Source organism: Ciconia boyciana, chromosome 13 (assembly GCF_034638445.1).
Source record: "Ciconia boyciana chromosome 13, ASM3463844v1, whole genome shotgun sequence".
NCBI classification, from domain to species: domain Eukaryota; kingdom Metazoa; phylum Chordata; class Aves; order Ciconiiformes; family Ciconiidae; genus Ciconia; species Ciconia boyciana.
In genome coordinates, this window is record NC_132946.1 from 877,585 (window position 1) to 902,108 (window position 24,524).

The 24,524-nt window shown below is 53.4% G+C and overlaps 3 protein-coding genes across 6 annotated transcripts; 1 reads left to right on the forward strand and 2 right to left on the reverse strand.

Annotated features, from left to right (window-relative positions):
• Positions 1–358: 358 nt before the first annotated feature.
• On the reverse strand, positions 359–6,065 carry PLK1 (polo like kinase 1). Its single transcript, XM_072878668.1, has 10 exons — positions 5,469–6,065; positions 5,210–5,378; positions 4,950–5,094; positions 4,374–4,467; positions 3,614–3,833; positions 3,131–3,289; positions 2,829–2,906; positions 2,185–2,339; positions 1,553–1,735; positions 359–1,105 (listed from the first exon to the last, which is right to left on the reverse strand). The coding sequence occupies exons 1-10, from the start codon at positions 5,844–5,846 to the stop codon at positions 899–901; spliced, it is 1,788 nt and encodes a 595-aa protein (XP_072734769.1). The 5' UTR covers positions 5,847–6,065; the 3' UTR covers positions 359–898.
• A 3,292-nt stretch (positions 6,066–9,357) lies between these two features.
• DCTN5 (dynactin subunit 5) lies at positions 9,358–13,878 on the reverse strand. Its single transcript, XM_072878669.1, has 6 exons — positions 13,761–13,878; positions 13,528–13,596; positions 12,945–13,063; positions 12,369–12,480; positions 11,627–11,729; positions 9,358–10,907 (listed from the first exon to the last, which is right to left on the reverse strand). Exons 1-6 carry the CDS (start codon positions 13,806–13,808, stop codon positions 10,810–10,812), a joined length of 549 nt encoding a protein of 182 aa, XP_072734770.1. The 5' UTR covers positions 13,809–13,878; the 3' UTR covers positions 9,358–10,809.
• On the forward strand, positions 13,842–24,506 carry PALB2 (partner and localizer of BRCA2). Of its 4 annotated transcripts, XM_072878665.1 has the most exons (14): positions 13,842–14,028; positions 14,113–14,172; positions 14,285–14,366; positions 14,849–15,574; positions 15,737–16,771; positions 17,507–18,315; positions 18,960–19,043; positions 20,226–20,387; positions 20,881–20,966; positions 21,247–21,408; positions 21,580–21,696; positions 22,062–22,149; positions 23,183–23,331; positions 24,160–24,506. In XM_072878665.1, the coding sequence occupies exons 1-14, from the start codon at positions 13,912–13,914 to the stop codon at positions 24,389–24,391; spliced, it is 3,909 nt and encodes a 1,302-aa protein (XP_072734766.1). In that variant the 5' UTR covers positions 13,842–13,911; the 3' UTR covers positions 24,392–24,506. The 4 variants fall into 4 exon arrangements, with proteins under 4 accessions (XP_072734766.1, XP_072734765.1, XP_072734768.1 ...); XM_072878664.1 differs by having other exon boundaries at positions 13,855–14,028; positions 14,849–16,771; XM_072878666.1 differs by lacking the exon at positions 14,285–14,366 and having other exon boundaries at positions 13,955–14,028; positions 14,710–16,771.
• Positions 24,507–24,524: the final 18 nt, after the last annotated feature.

Sequence of the window (24,524 nt, forward strand, 5' to 3'; positions counted from 1 at the left end):
CAGTAGGTGCTGGCAGTCAGCAGTGGTGGGAGAAAGCTTACTGGGCTCCTGCTGAAGTCTACTACAGGAAACTTTTCCTAATTCTATAGTGACAGTTTTGAGCATCTTTCATGCAGTAAAGAGAGGCAGCCAAATGGGAAATGAGGAGGTAGGGCTGTCAGCCCCCAGGTTAGAGCACAGCTCCTGCCATTGCCCCCAGGTCTCCTCTCCCGCAGCCCAGCTGGGGAGATCAGACATCAAGCAGACAGCGTGAGCTCATGAAGAGGGCAGCTCTTGCTCGGAGGGGAAACCAGGGGCAAGGCGCTGCTCCCTCCCTCACAGCAAGCCGAAGAGAACCACGACAGGCCGGACACTGCAGCGAACAATCTTTAATCGAGTTATGCAATATACAAAAGTTTAGGTTTCATGGAGATTAATTTCAGTATTAAAAGGCTGATTGCTCAGTCTCACCCTGGGCATGTTAAATATCTTACCTGAATTTCTACAGGAGGAAACAAAAGCCTCGAGCATCAGCACAGACACGTACAAATAACTCACATGATAGTTCTGCTCTCCCCCTGCTTTGTTCTCTCAAGAGAAGGCCCAGGAGCCTCAGACAGGAGGGTTGGTTTTTGAGTCAGGCTTTTGGCTTTGGGAAGTTAGGAAAAAAGACTAGGTATGCAATTAAAAAACAGACTTTCTATTAGGAGTGGGGGGTAAGAAACCTTTGGGTAGCAGTCAGAGTGAACAGTGCCGTTCCCACAGCATCAGGGGCTTCCTTGGGGCAGCTAGGCCGTGCCCAGGCGCGGGAGCCCAGCTACGCGACGGGAGGTTACAGTGCGAGCAGGGATGCTACTAGACCTCCCCATCCACAGCCGGGACAGTTTGGCACAGATGTTGAGTCCATCGAGAACAAGGTCTAAGCAGAGGGTTTCACACGGGCTGAGCCAGACTTTGAGCTGAGGAGCTTCTCCACCATGGTGCGAGCATAGCGGAGCCGGCTGGCCAGCTCCTTGCAGCATCCGTGTTCCTCGATGAGGCTCAGCTTGTACGTGCGGAAGTCCCGTTTCTCATCGATGTATGTGACAGCAGCCATGAGAGGGCACAAGATGACTTTGGTGTGGTCCTGTGGGGAGAGAACACACCATCACCCTGAGCACTCTGCTCCTTGGGGACTGCATTTTCTCAGGATGAACCATCTCCAAAGTAGCTGGGGCATCCCAGCTGCACCCGGAAGCGTGCTGATGAAGCACTGCGCTGCAGCATTCGTTCACAGATTGCAAAGGGGCTGCAAAGGGGAACAAAAGGATGTGGCTGGCCAGCTCAAGACCGCACCTAAGACTGTGCAGCAGCCTCCCTCCTGCTAGCAGACACAGCCCCTTCGCAAGCTAGGAGTGTCTGGGTGGCTGACATACCAGCAAGGGGAGTTAGGAGCCTCCCAGTGCTCGGTTCACCGGGCAAAGCTTTAGCTCAGGTTATACCCTCCTGCTGCCTTGCCTCCAGCGCTGCGCGTAGCGGGGCTCTTCCAGCAGCTGGAGCCAGGGCCCTGGAAAAGGCAGAGCAGCCGCCTCACCTGGAAGAAGTTGATCTGCACAGTGCCGTTGCTGAGGTGCAGGATGATGGCGCTGCGGGTCCGGAACCACGTGCAGAGGTAGGGTAAACGGGCCAGCTCGTCTCCTTCCCGTGGCGTGATGTTAGCACCCGCCTTCAGCAAGTGCTCGCTCATGTAGTTCCGGAAGTATTTCAATAGTGTTATCTGCAGAGAGGCAAGGCTGTGAGCAGACAGGCTGAGGATGACCCCTGCTATCTGGGGAGGGCAGGGGCTGCTAGCACAGTCCCAGAGCCTCCTTGCGTCTTTCAGAGCTTGAGGTGTCACTGCACAAACTTGTGCAAATTCTCACACTCAAAGTTAACTAGGTCTGTGACACTTGAGACTCGCTTTGCTGAACTTTGGTACATGCAAGTCTTTGAGCACTTAATTCTGTGAAGCTGCCCATAAATGAGCCTCAGAAATAAACAGAGCTGCTAGCGTCTGTCCTTGGGGCCGTGTTTCACCAGCCAAGGGGAAGCCTGCAGAATGCCAGCAACCCCAAGTTACAGGTGATCCTCTCTGGGACCCACCCTGCCAACAAAACCCAACAAGGCTGGCAGAAGTCTCACCAGGAGTAGCCACCCCCAGCGAGGGCTCCTGTCCCCAGGACTGACCTTCTTGTTCAAGGCAGAGGGGTAGGATCTCACGGTGAAGTAGGACTCGGTGCTGTTTTGCTCGATGTACTGCAAGTTGTCCCCGTCATTGTACATAATAAGACGAGTGGAGTCGTTGAAGAGAACTCCAACGCTGTTGTCACACAGCTGGTAACCTAGTTCAAAAGGGAGCCCATTAGGCCTTCAAATACATGGGACCACCAGTTGTGTGAAACGCGAAGGCAGAAGGCTGTGTCATCTAGGGGTTCCCTGACAGCCACCCCACCAAGTCCAAACGTTCTCCTCTTTGTGGAGGTCTGGGTGGCACTTTTTCCTCCTCTGGATTTGTCATCCTCCCTTGCTGCATCACCTGCTGCAGAAGCAACTTTAGCTGCCACAGCAGGTACACGTGCTCACTGCGGAGCAAGGCCAGCCCTTTCACGCAGCACGTAGCCATCTTCCACCTTAAAGCGGCCAGGGCTGATGTTCACTGACTGCTACTCTGGATTCACTGGGTATTTGCTAACGTTCCCGGTGGTGGTCTTGGACACACGCACTGGAACACTGTGATTAAAGAACCAGACCTATGCAACGCCCAAATCAAAGCTTCCCCCAGCCTCTTCAGAAACTAGAAAAGGCTGAAGTATTGCCCCCATACTATTTACCTAGACCATATTTATCCGAGTAGTCCACCCATTTGCTAACCCAGAAGATGGGAATGCAGGCTGGGTCTTCAGCTTCTTCTGCAAGGAGGAAAGGAGTTTGTTAGAAGACGCTTCACAGTAATCCTGTGCGTCCCAGCAAGCAAGCAGGGCCAAAAGGAAGGTAAGTGGCTACTACATCGCTTCTCAGCCTTCCAGTTTGAAACTGAGGTCAGCTGGTCTCTCATTTCAGACAACAGCATCAGAGTGACAGAGAAGCATGTTACCAGGAAGGCCAGTGCCTGCGGGATTGTCCCCGGACTCACCTTGTCTCACTGCCACTCTCTCGGAGGGCTTGGCCGAGTTGACTGCAGTCAGCTGCTGTAACATGTCAGCTAAGTGACAGTCAACAGCATCTCCCAGCTCCCGCAGCCCAGCTACGTCTTCCTTTTCAGGCAAGTTCTCTAGTGCAGGGCTGTCTGGTCCTGCGCCAGGAAAGAGAAGAGTGGAGGCACGACCAGGGAGTAGGTTTCTAAAGGCACCAGATTTACATTCTACCCTAGCTATAAGAAACACATGTATACCATATAGCTAGAGCTAGTGCTGGCATTTCCTCCCTGCTTTGGCTCTGGGCAAAGAGCGAGGAGACCTCTCTCTCACTCACAAAATGCTCCAGGTTTTCATAAGAATTGGGAGAAGAGGCGAGGGAGCACCACGTTCCCCACCGATGGTTCTGGAAGTTGCTGGATGCCAGGCAGGCTCTCATCCAGCGCTGCGGTCCAGCCTCACCTCCAGACACTCGCACTTACCTTTGTTGAGTGCAGTCAGCGGCTTTCGCCCATTCAGTTCAAGTCCACTGGGAGCAATTGAAAATCTAGGTGCAACGGTGAGACAGCTGGTGGGCAAGCGGCTGGGGATGTAGCCCGACGTGAAGAACTCATCATTCAGCAACTCGTCGATAGTTGGGCGGGTGGCAGGGTCGGACCTCAGCATCTTCTGGATGAGGTTAGCAGCTACGGGGTTGATGTGCTAAGGGAGACAGGCAGAGTTTAGAGATAAGGGTCAAACAATGCACACTAGTGACAAATGCATTGGATGTACAACCCGGGGGAAGTTCTGCTTGGAGCAGAGCTCCTGTGCTGTGTCAGGCAAGCGGGACGCAAGCCTGGGGAAACAGAATTGGGCAGGCATGGAGAGCTGTCTCCTAACGGTACGCAAAGCATAAAGTCGACTGACTTTAGCAAGACCGAATCAACAGCAGCAGGATGAGCTGGGGACCTGGCCCAGACCTCATGGACTTGAGCACGTCCATTTAACCCCACGTGCCAACTGCCCAGCTCGGGTTTTTGCTGGGTTATGGGGGCGGGGAGCTGCTGGCTCCCCAAGAGGAAGATGGCCCTGCAGGTTCGCTACACCACCGACTGAACATCCCCTTCCTAGCACTGCGCAAAAAGAGTGGTTTCACCATTACATGAGAGCCCGTTAAGTGCCAGAAACAGGATGGCGCAGCAGAAGGCTGACCGAGAACTGCTACGAGGCGAACGGATCCACCCGCAGGAAGCACCATACCTTGGGAATAGTATACTCGTTCTTCTTGATTCGGATGTACGTTTCTTTTAGACAAGAAGTTTCGAAAGGTGGTTTCCCCACCAGCAGAGTGTACCTGCGGGTTTACAGACAAAAGGATGTCAGTTTTGCAAAGGAGACTCTGAGACTTGTGTGCAGAAGCGATGCCATCCTAAGCATGCCCTGGGACTTTCCTGGCAGAGGGAACACACTTGGCATTGGACATGCAGTAGCACAGACAGCTGTGAGTACTGTGCCTGGTTCCTGCCCCCTGAAAAGGGAAGCTGGGATCTAGTACCCTCTGGGGAAAGTTCCAGTTGGGAAGCGTGGGCTTTTGGGAAATGCCTCGAGACAGCCGTGCTGCGTAGCAGATCAGCCTGCAGACACACATGCCCCAGCGTGTGCGGAGCACGGGGGAGGTCGCGTGCTGGCTGGCAGCGGGGCTCAGCTCTGGAGACAGCACGCCCAAAGCTTTGGCTCACGCCAAAACCCAGAGGGCCCAAGGAGACCCGGACCACAGGGACCGCCCGGCCCCACGTCCAGCCCGCGGCATGGCCGCACGGAGGCATTTTGACTCACATGATGCAGCCGATGGACCAGATGTCCACCTCAAAGCTGTGCCCCTTCTTGCCCAGCACCTCCGGGGCGATGTAGTTGGGGGTCCCACACAGGGTCTTCTTGCGCTCGCCATCGTACTCCACTTTGGTGGCCAGACCAAAGTCGCCTGGGAGGGACGGAGTATGACCGGAGATGCCCTGGATGGCTGGTCCCCAGGGCTGGGGTCCCTGCCGTGGGGCAGCCACGGGGGGCTGGCAGGGCATCACGTCGCAGGCACCTACCGATCTTCACCTCCATGTCGTCGCTGAGGAAAAGGTTGCCCAGCTTGAGGTCCCGGTGAATGACGCGGTGGCTGTGCAGGTACTGGCAGCCCAGGATGGTCTGGCGCAGGTAGTACCGCACCTCGGGCTCGCTCAGCGCCTTCCGCCGCTTGTGCAGCTCCAGCAGCGACTGCGGGGGACGGTCAGCACCGGGTGACACCGACACCCACCCCCTCCCCCCCCCAACCGCCGGGTCCCGCCGCCCCCCCCGGCCCCTCACCCTGCGGCGGCAGAGCTCCAGCACGACGTAGACGAAGTCGGCGTCCTCGAAGAAGCCCTGGAAGCCGACGACGTGGCGGTGGGCCAGGCTGCGGTGGATGGCGATCTCCATGGACATCTTCTCCTTCTGGTGCGGCTTCACCAGCAGCGACTTGGGCACCACCTTGCCCGCGAACACCTCGCGGCTCTCCGTCTCCGCCAGCTCGTAGCACCGCGCGAAGCCGCCCTTCCCCAGGAACCGCCCGCGCACGAAGCTACGCCGGGTCCGCGGGTCCACCAGCACCTTCGGTACCTCCTTCCCGCCCGCCGCCGCGCCGCCCGTCCGGGCCGGCTCCGCCAGGGTCGCCGGCCGCGCCGCCTTGCCGCCCGCCGCGCTCATGCTGGGCCGGGCCGGGGTGCTGGGGGAGCGGGAGCTGCGCGGGGCCGGGGCCGGCTGAGGCTGAGGCAGGGGCCGGGGCGGGCCGGGGCAGGCCGGGGGAGGCCGGGGCAGGCCGGGTGGGGGAGGCCGGCGCAGGCAGGCGCAGGCAGCGGCAGGCGCTGCCCGATTCAAACGCGGCCCCGGAGCGTTACGCGCCCGCGGCCGCTCCCCATTGGCCGAGCGGATTTAAAATCCACGCCGCCCGCCGCGGGGCACCATGGGAGCGCCCCGCCCGCCGCGCTTAAAGAGACAGGCGCCGCGGCGGGAGGGGCGGGGCCGGACACGCCGCGCCACGCCCCCACGCGAGACGGGGCGGGGCGGGAGGGGAAGCGCACGGCGCGTGCTCCGGCGGCCGTTGGTGGCGGCCACGCGCGGCCCGGTGCTCCCTCTGCGGAGGCGGGGAGCGGCGGCGGGACACGCGTGGGGTGCCCGTCCCCGCGGCAACGACCGGTCCCGCGTGCCCCGTCCGGCCCGGCAGGGCGCGATGCGGCCCCGCCGCCGCTCCGGTCGCGCCTGTTTACCCACGCCCACGGCGGGGGGGGGGGGGGGGGGCCTCACGGGAGGCCGCTCCCGGGACGGCGGTCGGGACTCCCCGGCGCGGGGCAGGGAGCGTTCCGCGAAGGGAAATTCGCGGGGCTCCCGTCAAAGAAGCGGCACGGAGACGGCTCGTCTCCCCACGGCTGCCGTGACGCTGCCGAATCCCACCCGCCCCCGGCGCCCCTCGGCCACCCAGGCTAGCGTTTTGGCAGTCGAGCGTGGCCGTGCCCGGCTCTTCCCACTCGCCCCACCGACGCCAGCGTTGGCAAGGGCCCGCTCCCGCCACGCAGAGCGGCTCCCGCGGCCTCACGCCACCGGCCGAGAGAAGCGGCTTCACCGCGTGTTCCCGTCCCTTCACCCGACCCCCTGCCCGCCGGCGCGGAACAAGACGCCAACGACAAATAACCAAGACCAGCGCAAAAACCCGCCGCGGCAGCTCAGCCCGCGGGCCTGCCTTCTCCCTCCCGGCACGCGTGGTCCCTCCCCGCCGGAACCGGGATGAGGACGGTGACTTGACCGCGCGTGGCTTCCCTTCCCCATCACCGACAGCCGCTTCCTTCAGCCCTGGCTAACAAAGAGTAGATGGCCTTGGCCAGCACAGTCCGGGCTTTTGCAACGTGCTGGACCTGCGGGTGCTGCAGACGACACCCGGCTAGCCTTTAGCTATGGACACAAGCCACCGGTCGCTCCAGGGCGGCTTGGAGACTCTGGCGCGTGGGACCGAGCCGCGAGCCCTGCGGATCACTGCAGCCGGCAGTTAAGCTGTTATTCCCCCGGCAGAGCAGGATCATCTCGGGAAATTCTGCCCCACGCAAAGCAGACACGGCCTCCACTCGGCCGGTGACATCGTCACCTTCCTGCACAGCCCCTCGCAGGCCGCAGCTCTTTGCTGTTCCTTACATGGAGCGGCCGCAGCTCTGAAGAGCCATCGGCATCTGGTCCAGCGCCGCTCGCAGCCGGCAGCGGACACGGGGGGGGGGCGCGGTCTGCAGCCCCCGAGGATGCCAAATGCCCTGCAGTACGAGCGACCAGCACAGCCCGCCAGTCTTGGTCAGAGCAAACTGGAGTAAAGCACACAGGATCGACGACGCAATGCAGCAACTCGGTGTTTGAAGCGATCACTGTACAAGATTCCTGAAAGAAGGAATTTCCCTCCCTGAGGGGCATGCTTCCCCATGCACCTACAGCTCCTCTTTGGCTCTGCAGCAAAGCCCTCTCTCGGAAGTCACGTTTTATTGCACTGCGCTAGACTGAGCGTTGCCATCAGAAAGTTGTAACTCCCCGAGGCCGTAGCAGCATGCTGCAACCCACCGACACTCCGTCCTTCCAGAGCCGGCAGAGGCGTGGAGGTGAGCCCAGGTCAGAGGGACGCTTCAGAGGACAGGAGGACAAAGTGGCCAAATCTAAGGAATGTTAACAGTGCTGAGTGTTTGAGATCTTCAGTGGCAACTCGGTTTTAGACCCTGGCAGAGGCCACCTTAACAGAGACAATAAAAGAGGTTTTAATTAAGGCGGAAGGGTCGGCCCAGCCTGCTAGAAGGAAGAGCAGGCCAAGAAATGCCTAAGTAACTGTGCAGCGACGTATCCCTCGGTGCGCTACGGCTGCGCTGCTCAAGTGGTCGTGGAAATGCGACACTTATCCAGCTGCCATCCCGCTCCCATTCTCAAACTGCCACCTCTTCCCACCCCTCTCCCACACCAGCAGCCTAGCCTCACGTTGCCCACCCGTGGCCGTTAATCAAGCGATCCCGGTGAAACGCACCCTGTGGTGTTGAAACTTTGAAGTGACACCATGGCAACACAGCACACACAGCCCCCTCCTGACCAAACACAGTGCGCGTCCCGCGCTTCAAGAGATGGCTGATGGCAAGTTAACAGGGCAAAGTAGTGCTTGCGAGTGGCAGCGTAAACCCCTAACACCTGACTTGCGGGAAATCTTGCAAGAATCCCCAAACCTGTCAAGTCTTGTGACGGGGGAGGCCTCCTACAGCCCCTCACTGCAAATGGCTTCTGCAAGGGCTAGTCAGATCCTGGACAGCAGGAACTAAACGTTTTTGGAAACTGAACTGAATTAGGAAGCTGCCTGTAGTACAAATGCAAGGAACACTTAAAGCTTTTTCACCTAGGTAGAAAAAGCAGCGAGCCTGGGCCTTTCACGTGGACACCTTCCTGAACCCACACGAGATCGCAGGAAGAACACAGCTTCCTTCTGCGCGTGTCTCCACTCCCACTTCAGGAGGACTTGAGGAACGCAGCTGCCCTTGAACAGGTATTTCTAGCCAGCATGGGACTAGGTGGTACAACGGTCCTGCTGAATCTGGGCTTCTAGTGAAGCACTTCAGCTCTGTTGAAACCAGACAGACATGACCAAACTGATCCACTGCATCGGAGAGCTCGGCAGTAGCAGCCCAGCTGTGGCAGCTTCAACACGGGATCCCGCCCTCTTGTCCCAGCTGTGCTCCCTGCCGTGGGAAGCTGGCTCCAGCTCCTGCTTTTTCACGCACGCGCAAAAGGAGTGGTGCCATCTGGGGTGGCTAGACCCACGAAGCGGGCCATTTCCAAGTGCCTGAAGCAACACTACCGGAGCTACTGCTGTACCACATAGGTGTGCCTAATGTTTCAGTGCTGAAGAGAGGATTTTACAGTCACCCTAGTGGCTTTAGGATTCTTGTTTCAGCATGAAGAACAGAGCAAAGACACTCTGTGTCAGAGCCATTATAAAACAACGATGCTGGAATCATTTGCGGGTGAAAGTCATCAGCTCAGAGGCAGAAAGAAGAAGCTGTTTCACACTGTACTTCACTTTTTTAATGCACTGACACTGTAACAGTCAGGAATAGCCTGTAATAGTCACACAACAAGAGGCTCACGTGCCCAGGCACAGCAGAAACCTCACTCTAGTCTCAAGTTTGATTTGAAGAGTCACAACCTTGAGTCACCTGAACAACTGAAGAGGCTTTAATTTATGTACAGTAAAAATACAAACAAACCAATCCGTGGTTTTACATTTGATTAACAGTAGTTACTACACACTTTAGCACTTGTACAGCTGTTTGATAATTAAGGTGTATCAGTACTTCGCATTATACAGAACAGCTGAAGGCTCCAGGGCTGCTGATATCACAGCCATACACCTACTACGTAACTAATATGCGTCCTGGCCCCCAGCTGCTACACTACAACATGCAGGGGCCCCAGTTTTAAAAGCTAGAGAAGGATGATGCTAAGCTTTAATATAACACAACCAGAGCAGATTCCTTTTTAGCCAGTTGTCTGGTACTGAGTCGGGTACACACAAGCATCAGCTGTCTCAAACTTTCACAGAGCTGCTTCCAGCAAGAATTATTCCTGCTCTATTACATGTCCAAAATGAATGTTCACTCTTTCCAAGAAGTCTGAATCTCCTTCTTAAGTCTTATAATGCAGAAAAGCACCAAAGAGCTTTCTGCAAATATACATACTGGATAATAAATGGGGACAATTGCAGCATTCTCTCACCCGCCTCCGGTTTCTGCTTTTAATTACCCACTTTCTGCTGCACTGGATTCTGTGAGTGACATGGCAATCCTCTTTCCAAAGCCCTTTGGCTCTTTGAGGTCTGCGATGCTCAGGAAGTAGAACACGCATTGACCACGAGAATGCTAGCCCTGCGTGACGGGTGAGAGCACAGGACTGATGTCTACTTCAAGAGCTAAAAGCTAAGAAGTGTCCTGTCAGGCAAGGCATAGAAAGACAGGTTTCGATGTCAGCCAAAAGTCCTAAAGCCAATCCCAGGATGACAAACGATATCCTGTCCCTATAGGAGAGAATCTCAGTCCACAGAGAGAAAAGGGAGAGGCTATCCACCTCAACACGCAGGCCTATAGAGCAGCAAGTATTTTTCCAAAGGAAAGCACTGGGTCTAATGAACCCTGGTAAGTAACTGCCCATAACACGCACATCAGCTACACAGCACTTCTGTTCCAGGATGGAGATCGCTTCTAGCGAACGTAAACCCACTTGCTTTGGGTTAGGAACAGAGCTGACATGAAAGACAGGCTTAGGTTGCAGAGCATGCGCTGTCAACTCTGCCTTGTTCCCCAGCTGCAACGAGGAGATGTGCCCTAAAGGGAATTCCATCAGCTTTCCTAGCTCCAGAACATTTAATGGCACAACTCAGACAACATGGAATGAATTACATTCAAATGAGCATACAAAGTTTAAACAACATGACACAGCAGCTTTCACGAGGGACTGCTTGGCCAGACCATTAGTGTTGAGGAACACTCACGGAAGTGCTCAGGAACAACGGAGGGCCGTGCCCTGGTCTCACTGAACAATATCCCTCTCCCCGCCCCCAGAATAATCCTGCGTGCCTTTGCTGCTCTGAAATGTGGGAAATAGGCTACTAGACCTGAGTGAGTGGCAAGAACTTCTGGTAATAGCTCTTTGTAACGTCAGTCATGAGTTCCTGGGTACATTCCGGGAGTTCCCCAGAGAAGAGTCCTGGAAGAAGAACAAGTATATGACCATCAGCGTTCTGGCAGGAGAAAGCAGAAATAAGCTTATATTCAACATTCAAAGCAGTGACTTGGATTGAATTGTAAGTAAATACTAATAGAACAGCAAAGGGCTCTTCTCTCATGTCTGGCAATACAGTAGGATCGTTCCCATCGTACGCCCTGGGGCAGACGTCAGACAGACTGCTGCAGCTGGGTCCTGTAACAGCTTCTGCTGTTCCCCAAAAAACACTATCAGAGGAGAAACAGTGCAGTGTGCGATTTGTACAAGGAGATCCCCGGCACAGCCAGGTCAACGGGCAGGAACTCAATGTTCATACACCTCAGTTTAATGTACCTACCTCCCTATTAACACCTGAATAATGAGCAAGCGGACTTCCTACAGTTTGAACCACTGAAATACCTGCAAAACCAGAAACCACAGAAGGAGGAGTGCTCCCTCTGCCAGAGCCTAATGCCTGCTGGGTTCTAGATGCCTGAAAAGCTGTGCTGCTTACTGTAGAGGATGGCCACAGCTACCTAACACACACTAAAGCAGCCAGTTTCACAAGTTAAAATTGTTGTTTTTCAGTTCACCAGGTGCCCTATACCTTTATTTCTAGGCACTAAATACTAATAGGCAACTTGGTCATAGCAATCTCATTTTAAAATAAGAATATCCACGTTATCCACACTTCTGTGCAAGTAAAGTTAGAGGGAGCATACCTGGGCAGCCCGAGAAGACTGTGAAAGGTGGGACTACTGTTTCAGGAGGGAGTACTGTGTTGTCTAAGATTTTGCAGCAGTCTTTCAAAACGCATCTACGACCCTAAAACAGAGATTAGGTAAAGTTTATACTTAAAATACTATATGCTTTTGCTTACTCCTGATAAGTTACCTAAACTTCAACAAATTTAACTGCTCAAAACACATTCTGCATAAGGGATCACGGGAATAAATCTTTATCCTGACTGAATGCTCTTCCCAACAGAATTCACTTTTTCCTTTTTTGAGGCAAAAAACTCTGTTTGCTCTCAACTAACACATGTACGGGCAGCTGCACACGAGCACACGTCAATGTGCAAACTGGAACCTAGAACCCGAGTCACGCAGTAACGTAGCAAGGCCTCCTCTAACTCAGCAGGCATCAACCTTGACTATTTTGCATTATATGCGTAAAAACACTATTCCACTTGTACTTGGTGGAAAGGCTGTCTCTCCTGGACAGTCCCACGAGCCACAATATTGTCAGGACAGATTCTCCAACCAGCGGTCAGCTGAACCCGCTATCCTCAGAATAGCAAAACCAAAAGCACCACTTTCTGTGGAGAAGGAAAAGGAGGAGGAAGGAACAGCACAGAGTAAGCGTGCTTGCTCCAGCCAGCTGGCGCGGATACTTTTCCGCTGTTGTTACAAAGCCTCGACAGGACTCGAGCGTTTAAAGGAAAGACCGAGAAACGGCACTCACAATGACACAGTTCTTGCCTATGTGGACATAGGAGCCAATCTGGGCTGCGTTGACAACACAGTCCTCTTCTATGAAGACATGATCGCCAATGTGGAGAGGGAAAAAAGCCACCCTGTGACAGGAGAGTTATTCGTTCAGGTGTACAACAGACAGACCGATCCGCGACACCGTTAGACCCAAAATCACACTGTGCAGTCTCCCGTCCCCAGCCGGATTACCAGAGGTAGGTCTGATGCTAAGGAAGATCGAACAGCAACTGGTCTTTTCTCATCTCTTTCTACAGGATGGCCAAATGAGCAACAGGAAGATGTTGTGAATAAGCAAAGAACAAGTGAAACACGTTCTTCGCTCAGCTATTTTAATATATCCCAGCCTTTCCATACTGTGGTCTGAAGGGAACGCTAACCCTCAAGGCAAAGCTGAAAATGTGAGGAAATGGCAGGTTTAGAGGGACGTATTTCTGCAAATTGCTGCAAAAGGAACACTGCCCTCTGAATACAGATCTCAGCCAAGCTGATATATTTTCTTAAGCATACAGATTTTATCTTCGCTTTCCCTAAAGGAAGGGGACCTTACCCTTTACTAAACTTCTTGAAGGGCGGTCTAATGACGCTGCGGCTTTTCACCACGCAGTGTCGTCCAACCCGTACGTTTGCCAGGTCACCGCGGATGATGCAGTCGTTCATAACTATTGTCTGGAGAAGAAGAGAGATAAATGAGCTCCAATTTCTACCCGTGTCCCCAGTTATTATACAGTCACGCAGAGGTCAGGCCACTCCAGTGAGATTACGTTACCTTAGAGAGGATTCTTTTAGTCAAAAGAAAAGCGAGAACAAAGCAAGTGACACGGGAGCCTGGAACCACCAGTTGTGCTCCCATCGTGCCAGTGAGCTGCACGAAGCGAGCCGATACACGGAGCGAGGCTTAAGCACCGACAGAAATACGTTGTTGCACGGATAAAAGCACCACGACCTGCTCACAGGCAGAGGAAGCTCTGTCCACGTTCTCAGAGAGCAGAGCTCTGGTACCACGGGGCCGACCGGGGTCGTCAGCGGATAACAGAGCAGCGCGGGTGCTGCTGCGGTGGTGACGGGGACCCCGCGGCTCGGCCGAGGTACCGGGGCAGGGGGATACCGCAGCCCCCCTCCCCGCCGCCTACCTTGCCGTTGAGAACGATGTTCTGGCTGCCGCACAGCACGGACTGTCGGCTCACCTTATTGCCGGACGCCTGCGGGGAGAAGGGGCGGGTCACTGCGGCCGCTCCGAGCCCGTCGCCGCCTCCCAGGCCCCCCCGCCGCGACACCCCAGCGCCTCAGCGAGCCCGACTCGGCCCCCTCAGCCGCCGCCGCCGCCACCCCAGCCGGCCCCGGCCCCGGCCCCGGTCCCCCGCACCGTCTCGATGTACTCGGACTTGTTGTAGAGCATCTCGCTCAGCTCCATGGCGGCGCCGCTTCCGCACAGCCCCTCCCGGCTTCCGTCACGTCACTTCCCCCCGCCAGCCAGCGCTTCCGCCGCGGGCGCGGCCTATGGCGGCCCGGTTGCCATGGGCACGCGCCACCCGCGCGCCGCGCGCTTCCGGCGGGAGGCGGCCATGGAGGGACCGGCGGGCATGGAGGAGCCGGCGGGAAGCGGGGCTCTCAGCGGCGCCGAGAAGGAGCAGGTGCGGGGCCGGGCGGGACCGAGCGGGGCCCGGGGCGGCGGGCGCGGCGGCGGCGGTGCCAGCCCGGTGCGTTGTGTCTTGCAGCTGAGGGAGAAGCTGGCGCTGCTGAGGAGGGAGTACAGCGAGACCGTGAGCCGGCTGCGGGTGAGCGGGCAGGGCCGGGACCGGGGCCGGCGGGGCTCGGCCCGGCCCGGCCGGGCGCGGGAGGAGGTGCGGGGAGGCCGGTCCCAGCCCCGCGCCGGTGTTGTGTCCGCAGCGGGCGCGGCGAGCCGAGCGAGCCCGGAGCCACGGCCGGGGCACGGCGGCGGAAGGAGGCCGGCGGGAGCGGAGCCCCGCAGGTAGGAGCCGGCGGGCGGCCCCCGCTTCGGGGCGGGGCGGCGGGAGCGCCCGGAGGGCCCCGTCGGCTGCCTCCCCCCCCCCCTTGTCCTCGCCCAGGCGGCGGGTGCGGGCGGGCCGGGGTGGGGGTCCCGGCCCAGCCCCCGCGGCCCCTCGGTGCCCCCGCGGCCCGTCCTGACGAGCCGGGGACGGCCCCCAGCTCTGCTGTCCCGCCTCGCTCCCGGCTCCGCTGTCCCCGCTTTGCAGCCGCTGCCACATCCGCTGTCCCCATACCCGCACCCGGCCTGTCCGGTGCTGCTGAATCGTGACCTGCAATAACATCTCCTCTCCCTTCCTCCTCCCCAGGCCTGCAGTGCTCTCTGATCCCGCCTGCAAGATCCCACTCTTTCGCTCCTAACGAAGTCGTCTCGTTTTACTGTGTGGTGTCTTTCTGGGACGGGACTTTGCTGGGAGTACTTTACACACATGACATTTTTTCCCACAGGTTCTAGAGATAACGTATCTCCTAGTGCTGACAAACGTGAAACCTCTCAGTTACAGACTAAAACCTGCTCTGATCTTGACACAGAGAAGAAAACTTCTGTCACATTTAAACACGTTCTCAAATTCTCCAGTAATGCGGTTAGCCTGCAGGAGAGCTCGCAGGCAGAAAGCATACAGGCTGGCCAGGAGAGCCTGGGCTGTGGAATCGTTAGGCCTGCCCCTGCGGAGAAGAAACCCCAATCCTCCAGAAGCTTGATGAAGCTGAGGAGACGGACGAAGGCTCTGGTCTCGGAGGAAAGGGAATCAGTGCGTGATGTGCATCTAATCAACGCTGATGAAACGGTGAAAAATCAAATTGCCAGTACAGAGGAACTTCGGTCGCCAGTCTTCAGGCGAAGCAGTCTCTCGAACACTGAGGGAAACACTCAAAGAGCATCCAGACCAGCGCTTGTGCAGAGAGAAGGAAACAGTTTCACTCCTCCCGATGCAGCGTTAGGGGTTGTACAAGACACGCTTGAAGACAGCGTTCTTCCAGGAGTGCCTGAGCTGTTCCCGTGTGCGCTGAGGGACAGCAGCGATGTCTGGCAGCCTGAGTCCCCGAGTGCTGTGGCCACATCTGATAACCGTGAGCCTGCACGGCCGCGTTCAGAGAACGGTGACTCTGTTTTACTTGACACCAGTGGCGATGGAGGAAAAGAATCCTCCAGTGTAACAAAACAAACGGACGGTGAGAGTATGTGTGAAGATCGGGGAGAATTACATAGGCTCTTGGATTTAATGTCAGAAAACGAAGTATTGCCTGCTGACGGAAATAACGCTATAACTAATGAGAGCAAAAGCCATGAAGAAAATCAAAGTGACGCTAATAGCTTAAATCCTTTTCCTACAGATCTTGCTCTGGGCAATGCTGACGAACTGTCGGAGGATCAACAGCGTGAAATTCGGTCAAGGCTTTCTCATCCAGAAAAGGTGACAGCTCCTGAAAGCGCACTGAACTCTTGCACAGTGGTTGAAGGGCTTCTCTTCCCAGTTGAATACTACGTCAGGACAACTCGACGCATGTCTAATTGCCAGAGGAAAGTGGACCTCGATGCTGTAATTCTTAGCCAGCTGGGCAGAAGCAAGAAAGGTCAGCGAAGTAAGTGCAAGCAGAAAGATGCAAATTCAGATCGGCCCTCCCAAGAAAGAGTTGAAAGTGACTTGGAGTCAGGGGTCGTGCCGTTCCCTTTTCTTGGTGCAGAAAATGATCCAGAAAATTCAAGCAGTCCTCAGAAATCTCTTCCTGTGTCCAGTGGTAGCAGCACTTCACTTGGATCCATTTCTCAAAACAGTATGACTAGCGCAAAGCGAGATCAGAGACTGTCACAGAGGAAACAAAAGGGAAGAAGAAAGTCTACCTGCAAACCCCCTGTGCATCAAGTGTCACAGGAACTTATAGAGAGTTTGGATCTCATAACAACGAGGGAAAGCAGTAGTCTGCTGTTGAATGAGTGTCAGAATGAAAAGGAAAATTGTGAGGCTGATCTTGAAAAATCGTCTCCAGGTGAGAGAAGGCTGTCTGCTGCTGCGGCTCTCGGGTCTAGAGAGGCAGAAGTGACTGGTGCTATACGGCCACGGAGTGCTGATCCTCCTCCTGGAGGAAGCCAAGTGCTTGGCAAATGCCGTAAGACTCTGTTGGAACAAGTTCAAAATCCACTTCACAACAGCGATGCTCTGAACCCGGGGAATGAAACTTTTGCCAGCCATACAGGAGATCTGGAAGCCAACTTAACTGTGTGTCAGGCTGATAAACATCCAGTGGAGCCTGTGAAGAATCAGCACGTGCAAGGAGCCTGCAGGGCTGCGCAGCTCCTAGCGATTAATGGCCCTCTGCGCCGCTCCCTGCGTTCCTCTGCAAGACAGAGAGCCAGTCAAGTCTCACAAGGTACTTCATCAAATATAGCAGCCCCTGGAACTACAGCGCCAGAGCAAGGCAGGGAAACGTCCCAGTGAGTGCGTGCACTGCTGTTCATGCCCTGCCGTAATTTTTTATTCAAGAAAATCTGATATGGGTTGACTTTTTTTTTTAAATAAGAGCAATTTCTAAAAAATTTAGATCATTGTGGTGCCCATGTTCCTTGAACAATTCCAGAAACTTCTGCTTCAGCACAGTGATGGGGAGTGAGCAGCAGTGCATGGATGAGGAGCAGGGCTGAGAACTTCTTAAGCCGCCTTTGCTGTTGGAGCGAATGTTGTGCACGCTGGACCTGATTTTCCAGCAAATGGATGTAAATCTGTTTCTCCAACTAAGTCTGCATATTAATGATATATTTTTATTTTTTTTAGTGCTGACAAGTGTGAAACACAAAGAGTAGCATTACAGTCTGAGGGTCTGTGAATATTGTGAAAAGAGAAAACCAAACAAAACAAACTGACCAAGCACTCGGTCAATGCTGGCAGTCTTTGGCAATGATATTTTAGCTGAAGGCTTGGCGCAGAGCAATTGCGGAGTGTAACGTCTTTCCAGAAAAGTGCCACTTCCACGTGTTAAGATGGATATGGCTTTTTTTTTAAAATAGATTAGGGTGACACTCTGGATGAGCAATTCTGAAAAGGCTAGCTGCTGGTTATTTTATGATGTGATGATCTCTCTTGTATTCTTGTGTTTTGCTTTGTCTAGATGAGAGCAAAAGAGGACGTAGCTATCCAGCGGGTTTAGAGGGTCTTGCTTCTCTTGGCCTCCCTGCTACGGGCCCCGATGCTTGCGGCTCTCTCTTCTCCTTCCGCAGTCTCCAGTGGCTGGCCTCCAGACTGGGTATCAGAGAGTTTCACTTGCCGGATGAGGAATTTGGACAACTAAAACGTGAGAAATTAGAATCTTCCCCTGTGAATGACTTGGAGGTTTTTGTTCCTAGCGTGTTTGGAGATGGTGTGGCTTCAGAGGACATGCAAGATGCACAAACGAATCCAGAAGAAAAAAGTCTCAAAAGTAATTTGATTTCGCCTTTCAAAAATGGATTGCCCAAGTTATCTCGCTTAGAAAGCCCACCTTCCAAGGAGGAACTGTCCACCCATGAATTGCTGTTTACTCCCGTGGGGACTGTCTTAGCTGGTGCTCCCACTCAGCCTGAGTCTCAGATTTCCTCATGCGTTTTCCCTGTTGTGGGTGCAACCCCAGCTGTTTTACCATCAGTACGCAGCAAGGTCTTCCCCAATACACCGTCTGTACCTCCCTCGCAAGTGAGCCTGCATTCCTCCAAAGGAGCATCTGCCCAGCTCGTGGATGATGGGGAATGCAAAGACTCTGCCATTCCACTGCACTTGGACAGCTGTGGTGCAGGATCTGCTAGAAAAGAGGAGGAACAAGGTACAACGTTTCCTTCAGAAGCTGAAAGAGGTCCCGATAATAAATCCGATGAGGCTGTGGCCTTGGAGAAGCATCAGCAGTCAGAAAGCAAACAGCAGAGATCCTGCAGAGCTCCTGAACAGGTAACAAGCTGGCCTCTTTGCCAAGGCTACTAAGCCAGTGGTTTTGTGGGCGAATCCCCTTTTCCAGCGCCTCACCTGGCTTCAGGGGAAAGACCTCTTTGCATGCTAGCCCTCCATGCTGTCTTTTAGCTGACGTAGTAAATGTTTGGTTTTCATCTGTTGCCTAAGGTCTTTTGACCTCAAGAGCAAATTCTTTAAAATCCTACTTGATGAAAGTGGAGATGTGGGTGTCCATGGGTATTGCAGGATGCACGTTTGAAATGTGTACATGAACAAAAAGTTTCTGGTACCCACATGGTGGTGGTCTACCTTAAGGAAAATTTTCAGCTAGGATTTGGTAAAGGAGATTAAATGACTCACATGAGGGATGGGTACTGAGAGAATGACTTGTCTCTGAAGGCTGAGAGATGCAAAGTGTGGTAAAAGACAATTTTCAGGTAAAATCAGGAAATAACCTGTCTGGGATCTCTTGTTTTTCAAAGATGGGGTTAAACCACGACAACATGCAAGTACAAAAAGAGATGCTCCTACCATAGCTCTCCAATAACTGCATGCAGAGTGAATTCACGTTTCTGCCTCATTCTTGCAGGTGCTGAATGTAATTTCAAAGTTGAATTATCCTCATTCTTTACTTGTTTGTGCAGAAAAAAGATGTAGCAGAACAGTTGACTCCAGTACTGCTTGATGACCTGAGAGAAGAGAGCTTGCAGCTTGTATCAAAGCTGAAGGTGCGATAACATCGGGTAATTGTTTACTGAGTCAGTAGCAGCTCTTTAATACCAAATTTAACAAAAATGCAATAAAAATGCAGAATGGCTAGTTGAACAAAACAGATTGCTGTCTAATTTGATCAGTTCTGTCTTCACTTGTGGTAAAGCATGCTGAAAGGTTAGATTGCTGTGTATCTCCTTTTGACTGATAAAGGATTTCAGTGTTTGTTTCTGAATAATGAATGTCTAAACACATGTAAATGTCTTAACAAACAGAACTGCTGCATTTTTCTTCAACCCCGGTTAAAATGATTTCAGCCCTTGTACCCCTGTTGCCTGCCCTGTGGCTCCTGTGGCCTCCTGTCACCATTTCAGGCACTAAGTAACCCAGTAAGGAGCAAATTTTGTGAGGGACTACAGTGCTGCCAAATACATGTGTTGCTGTTCACACCCTTCTGGAACAGAGCCTTGCTTGTACGTGCCATGACCAAGGGAAATCTTGCCCAGGACTACTTGCACAGCTGAGCCATCGGGTCTTCTTCCCGCAGTGGTGTCCTTCCGCTGTCCTCTGTCTCGCAGGGGGTAGAGAACGGTTGGCAGGCAAGGAAGCAACATCTGTGGGAAAGCCCATTGAACTCCAGATGAGCTTGCCAGGGGCTGGGTCACCTCTAGCTTTTCCAAACCAAAGTGCAAAGTTTTGCTCCGGAAGCAAGCCTGGGCGGTTAGCATAACCAGCCAACAATAATATGGCTGAAGCTGAAAACTTCTTTACAAGGGAGAAGAGAAGGCCCTTGCTTTGTTCAGTTTTAAACTCGGTCTGTGCTACTGCAATTCCTGTCTCCCATTTGTGCAACGAGGGAAGCAAGTGCATGACTGCAGGTAGGTGGCACTCGGGGTTTGTTGTGGCTGTGCCATGGCACCCCCAGTCCTGCCCCAGCTCTGGGCTTCACCGGGTCACTGTCGTTTCAAATGACAAGTGCTTTTTGTGACCCGAGCCAATATATTTGCTGTTCTGAGGGTGAAACCCACCAGGCTTGTTTTCCTTGGTGCCTTACTGGCACTTCACTCAAGCATCGTAAGCGTTAAGCTTTAGCCTCAAATACTCATCACACTGAACGTCAAGCATTTTTCTCAGGCTGAACGTCCAGGTTAGATAACCATGTCTATCAGAAAAAAACAGTGCTGTTTTGTTTTGGACAGGATTCTTCAAGTTCCTGTGCTGTGGATGTGAGCACCATGTGGTGGGAAGCAGCTGGCAGCAGAGCGCCGTGCGTGGTGACTGCTTGTGAGAGTTCTGTCTCCCTGTGGAAACCTCTGGCACCTGACCGCTGGGGAAAGGTCTATACTTGGCAGCTCGGAGAGGTACAAACACAATCCTTATTTCTAGAATTTATGGCAACTTTCTTGTCCCAGTGTGTTAGCTCCCAAGATACAAGGAGCTTGCAGTCTTGGGTGCAAGGTAAGTTCTTTTGGTGGCATAAATTTTCCATTCCATCAGGCAACAGAGGAGAATGATTTGCACTGCTGGTGGGGAAGGCCAGTAGCTTGTACAGTCGCGTGTTATCTGCTGGAATTTGATACTTGATGCGCTGATTGGTGGCTGCGCTACAGCCACTGGCTTGTGCTCTTTCCCCTTACGCTCCCTGGAGATGCTTTTTGTCTCTTACATCAACAGGGATTGTCTAATTAGGTAAACAGTCAGCAGAGAGTTCAGCTGTTAATCTAAGTGTGCTTCTTCAGAGGGATCTGAAAATTAGTTCTGCTCCATATCATTTAACTTGAAACACTCTAGAAAATGGGAATAAAGTCAAAGGGACATTGTGGGTGACACTGAATTCTTGTTTTGCTGCCCTAGATTCCTGTAATACAGATCGTTCCTCTGCCAGACACCTGTAATCTCGTGTGTATAGCATTGGGAGATTTGGAGATTGGAGAAATAAGGTGGTGTATTTATTTCTTACTAGCGCTTTGCACCCTGAATAGCTGCAGCTTAACTCTCCTCTTGTGTGTAGTGGTTGAAATTCTCTTACTAATGTGTCACTTTCTCAGTTGCTTTAACAGTTGGAAAATATGGAAGGGATTTCTAAAAATCACCTATAAAGACTTGCTTATTTGCCCCTAGAGGTGGTAGACTGTTTAAACGTAGGCTTATTTTTATATGCTATGGCATGTTTGAGTTGTGCTTCCCTCTGTCATTAGGTGTACTTTTCTCTTCATTTAGGCTCTTGCTTTATTCTTCTGAGAATGACTCATTCGAGCAATCGCTAGTAAAAACTGGAAATATAAAAGCTGTTCTTGGGCTAAAGGATAGAAGGCTGGTCAGCAGCAGCAGGACCGTGCAAGAGCTGCAAGTGGAAATAGTATCGCTTTCAGAGACAGGAAGGTGAGTCTGCTGGTTGTGGGGTGGTCTCAGTGTGGCACGTGGAAGGAAAGTAAGGAAACATCGCAGACGTAGAAAAGCATCGGGTTCCTCTTCTTTCTGGAGATGGGCTGAGTACAGAACAGGTACTTGTTATTTTGACTGCCTTTTCTCACTTGCTAATCTGCTACTCAGGAGCAAGGATGGACAGACTTTGATGCCCCCTGAAGAAACTGTTTTAGCTTTTGCTGAAGTAGAAGGAATGAGAGACGCCTTGGTTGGCACCACTGCGGTGAACAGCATTGTTGTTTGGTCAGTGTTTGCAATTAAATGATTTGGCTTGCGGGTGTACGTGGTGGCTGTAACAGGTAGCTGCAGACGTTGGATAGGGGCGATGGTTGGCAGCTGATTTGCCTGTGGAATGATAATTGTCAAAGGGCCTACAGCCTGGCACTTCAACTTCTGCACAGTCAGATAGAGAGTGAATGAACTATGCTGCTATAATTCCACTGGCTTTTGCATCATATTCATGACATCTCTTCCTGTGGCCTTTTGTCTTAGCTTGGCTTATGTGAAACCAAAAATGTGCCCGTCTTGCCTAGCGGTGTAACTATGGTTAGAAAATAACAGCTAGGGGATGGAAATGCAGTCAGAATTTGTATTTTCATCAACTGCAGGAATTTGAAGACAGGCCAGCTCCTGAAGAAGATGCACGTTGGTTATTCCTACCCAGCTTCCGTCTGCCATCGAGCGTATTCCGACTCTGTACGTATGTGACGTAGGGCACGCAGTTTATGCATGGACTGCACTGACTAAGTGTGGTGGGACTTAAAGGATCAGGGTTTCTAGAGTGGATTGAAATATCGGCTCTACTGAGGTACACTGAAGATACTTCAAAGGAAAATAGGTTAACTAGGAGAAATAAGCCACGCTGGCTACCTCGAGTTCTTGGCTTTCTGCAGTGTACTAATAAAATGAGTGATGCATCAAAGTGTATTCCGAAGGAGCAGCATCTTGGACGTGGGAAGCAGAAGTACTGCTGCCCAGTGCTGGTGCTTGGTGAGCCTCTTCCACTTCACAAGTGGGTAGCTGCCAGCGTGGTGATGGCACACTGCCATTGTCGGAAAACCTATTTGAAGTGGTTATTATTTCCGTATACCCCCGAGGGTATCAACTGTTTAAAACCAAGATTCATAGTAATGATTCTTTCCCACTTGCTTCCACCTATGCTGTGATTCCAGATGGATTTTTGTAGTTTATCAAGGATTTGATTGTTTTCAGTGAGCTTTTAACCTTTTGGGACAAGAATGTCTTGTCCGATAATGACGGCTTGACTCTTTGGAGACTTCCTCAGAATATCTATCCCCGCATATTTCGTGCTGGCCTGGGGCTGTTCTGAGAGCCACTGTTTTCAGCTGTGCTGGTTTGCATGGAACTCTTGTTAAATTTATAAGGTCCTAGGGATTAAAACGAGGCCCAGAAATTTTACTTTAAACGTCACCTCATCCTAAAGCAAGTTTAGCTTTTTCAGGCAGAAAGAGAAGTGCATAAATCCATTGGGTCACTGTGCTGTCACCACTGTATTGCATCAGCCCTTATCAGGCAGCAGCTGCTTTGGTTTTTATCTAATTTGATAAGGAAAGTAAACCATTTCTATTTTATTCAGTAAAATTAATGCATCACTGTCCATGGGGCTTTGATTATAGACAGAATGTAGCAATTAGTTTTTGGAAAATTCTCTGGGTTTTTTCCCCTCTCGCTGTTGTTTTTAGTGATGTATTTTTCCTCTGTGTATCAGGGCCTTCTGTTTGTTGTTTTAAGTCATCCACATGCCAAAGAGAGTGAGTCCTGTGGAAACCCCGCGTTCCGCGTGATAGCGTTCAACCCCAAAACAGCCAGGAGCACGGGAGTGATGTTCTCCTCCCTCCCACCTGGGCACACTGGAAGGCAAGTACTGCGGGGGCTCTGCGTGCTGGCTTCGTGACTCCTTCGAGGCGGTTTTGGGGGGAGAATCCCTCAACGAGCCGAGCAGCGCTGCTGGCGAGGATCCATTTGCCAGCTCGCCGATGATAAGGAGGCTGCATCCGTCGCTGCCGTTTGTCCCGTGCGTAGCCTGGAATGGGGCGAGGGTGGTGGCCGTTTCCTGCCCGCTTCCTGCGCCAGTCTGCGCGCTGACCTCTGAGCTCCCGGCGTCACCGCGCGGCAAGGGGCTCCGCTGACAAAGAGGGGCACTGATTTTCCGCGTGCTTACGCTTTTGTCTTTCTCCCCCCATAAAGTGCCTGTGGAAGTGCTGTAACTGGGCTCATCAGGCAGACTCCCGGGGCAAAATCCCCCTGAGAGAATGTCTGCAAATGAGGCGCTCTGAGGCTCTGTGCGGGCAGAGAGCGCTTTGCTGGGGTTGCTGATGTCCAGCGGCTGTTTGCCGTCAGGTGACCTTTTCCTTCCGACGGCTTGCATTTTGAAGACTAAGCTTTTTAGCACTCCGTCTTGCAATGTGCTTACATCCACCGGCATGCTTCCTACGCACACAAACACTAGCGGACGGAGACCTCGGCTTACTGAACAATTTTCAAGCCTGTACTGAGGCTGCGGAAGGATTGTCTTGACGTCCTTCGTTCTCAGGTGCACTGAAGATACAACACGTAGCGTAGCCTGGCTTCCTAGAGTTGGCTTAAACTTGCTTATTGATTTTCTACGTGAAAAACGAATTTAAGAATGCTGTGATAGTGTTTTCACAAAGGGCAGCGTTGTGACCCTTCTGTCTACGGCCTTAGGTACCTGGAGGGTGACGTGAAGGACGCTTCTGCCGCAGCCGTGCTGACGTCGGGGGCCATCGCGGTGTGGGACCTGCTGCTGGGCCGGTGCACGGCCCTGCTGCCCCCGGGCCCGGAGGAGAGCTGGGCGCTGGCCCGCTGGGCCACCACCAGTGCCTGCCTGCTGGCCGGGCAGCGGGACGGGACCGTCTGCCTGTACCGGTACCGGCAGCCCCAGCCAGGAGCGGCCTGACGGAAGAGTGCACCGGCGGGGCCGCCGGTAACGGGCTCTGCGCTTGGGCGGGGCACCGGGCGGGCGCTGCCGGGTGCCCCGGTGTGTGCGATGCCATTAAACCCCTTTGCGTGGGAACGACTCCGTGCCTGCT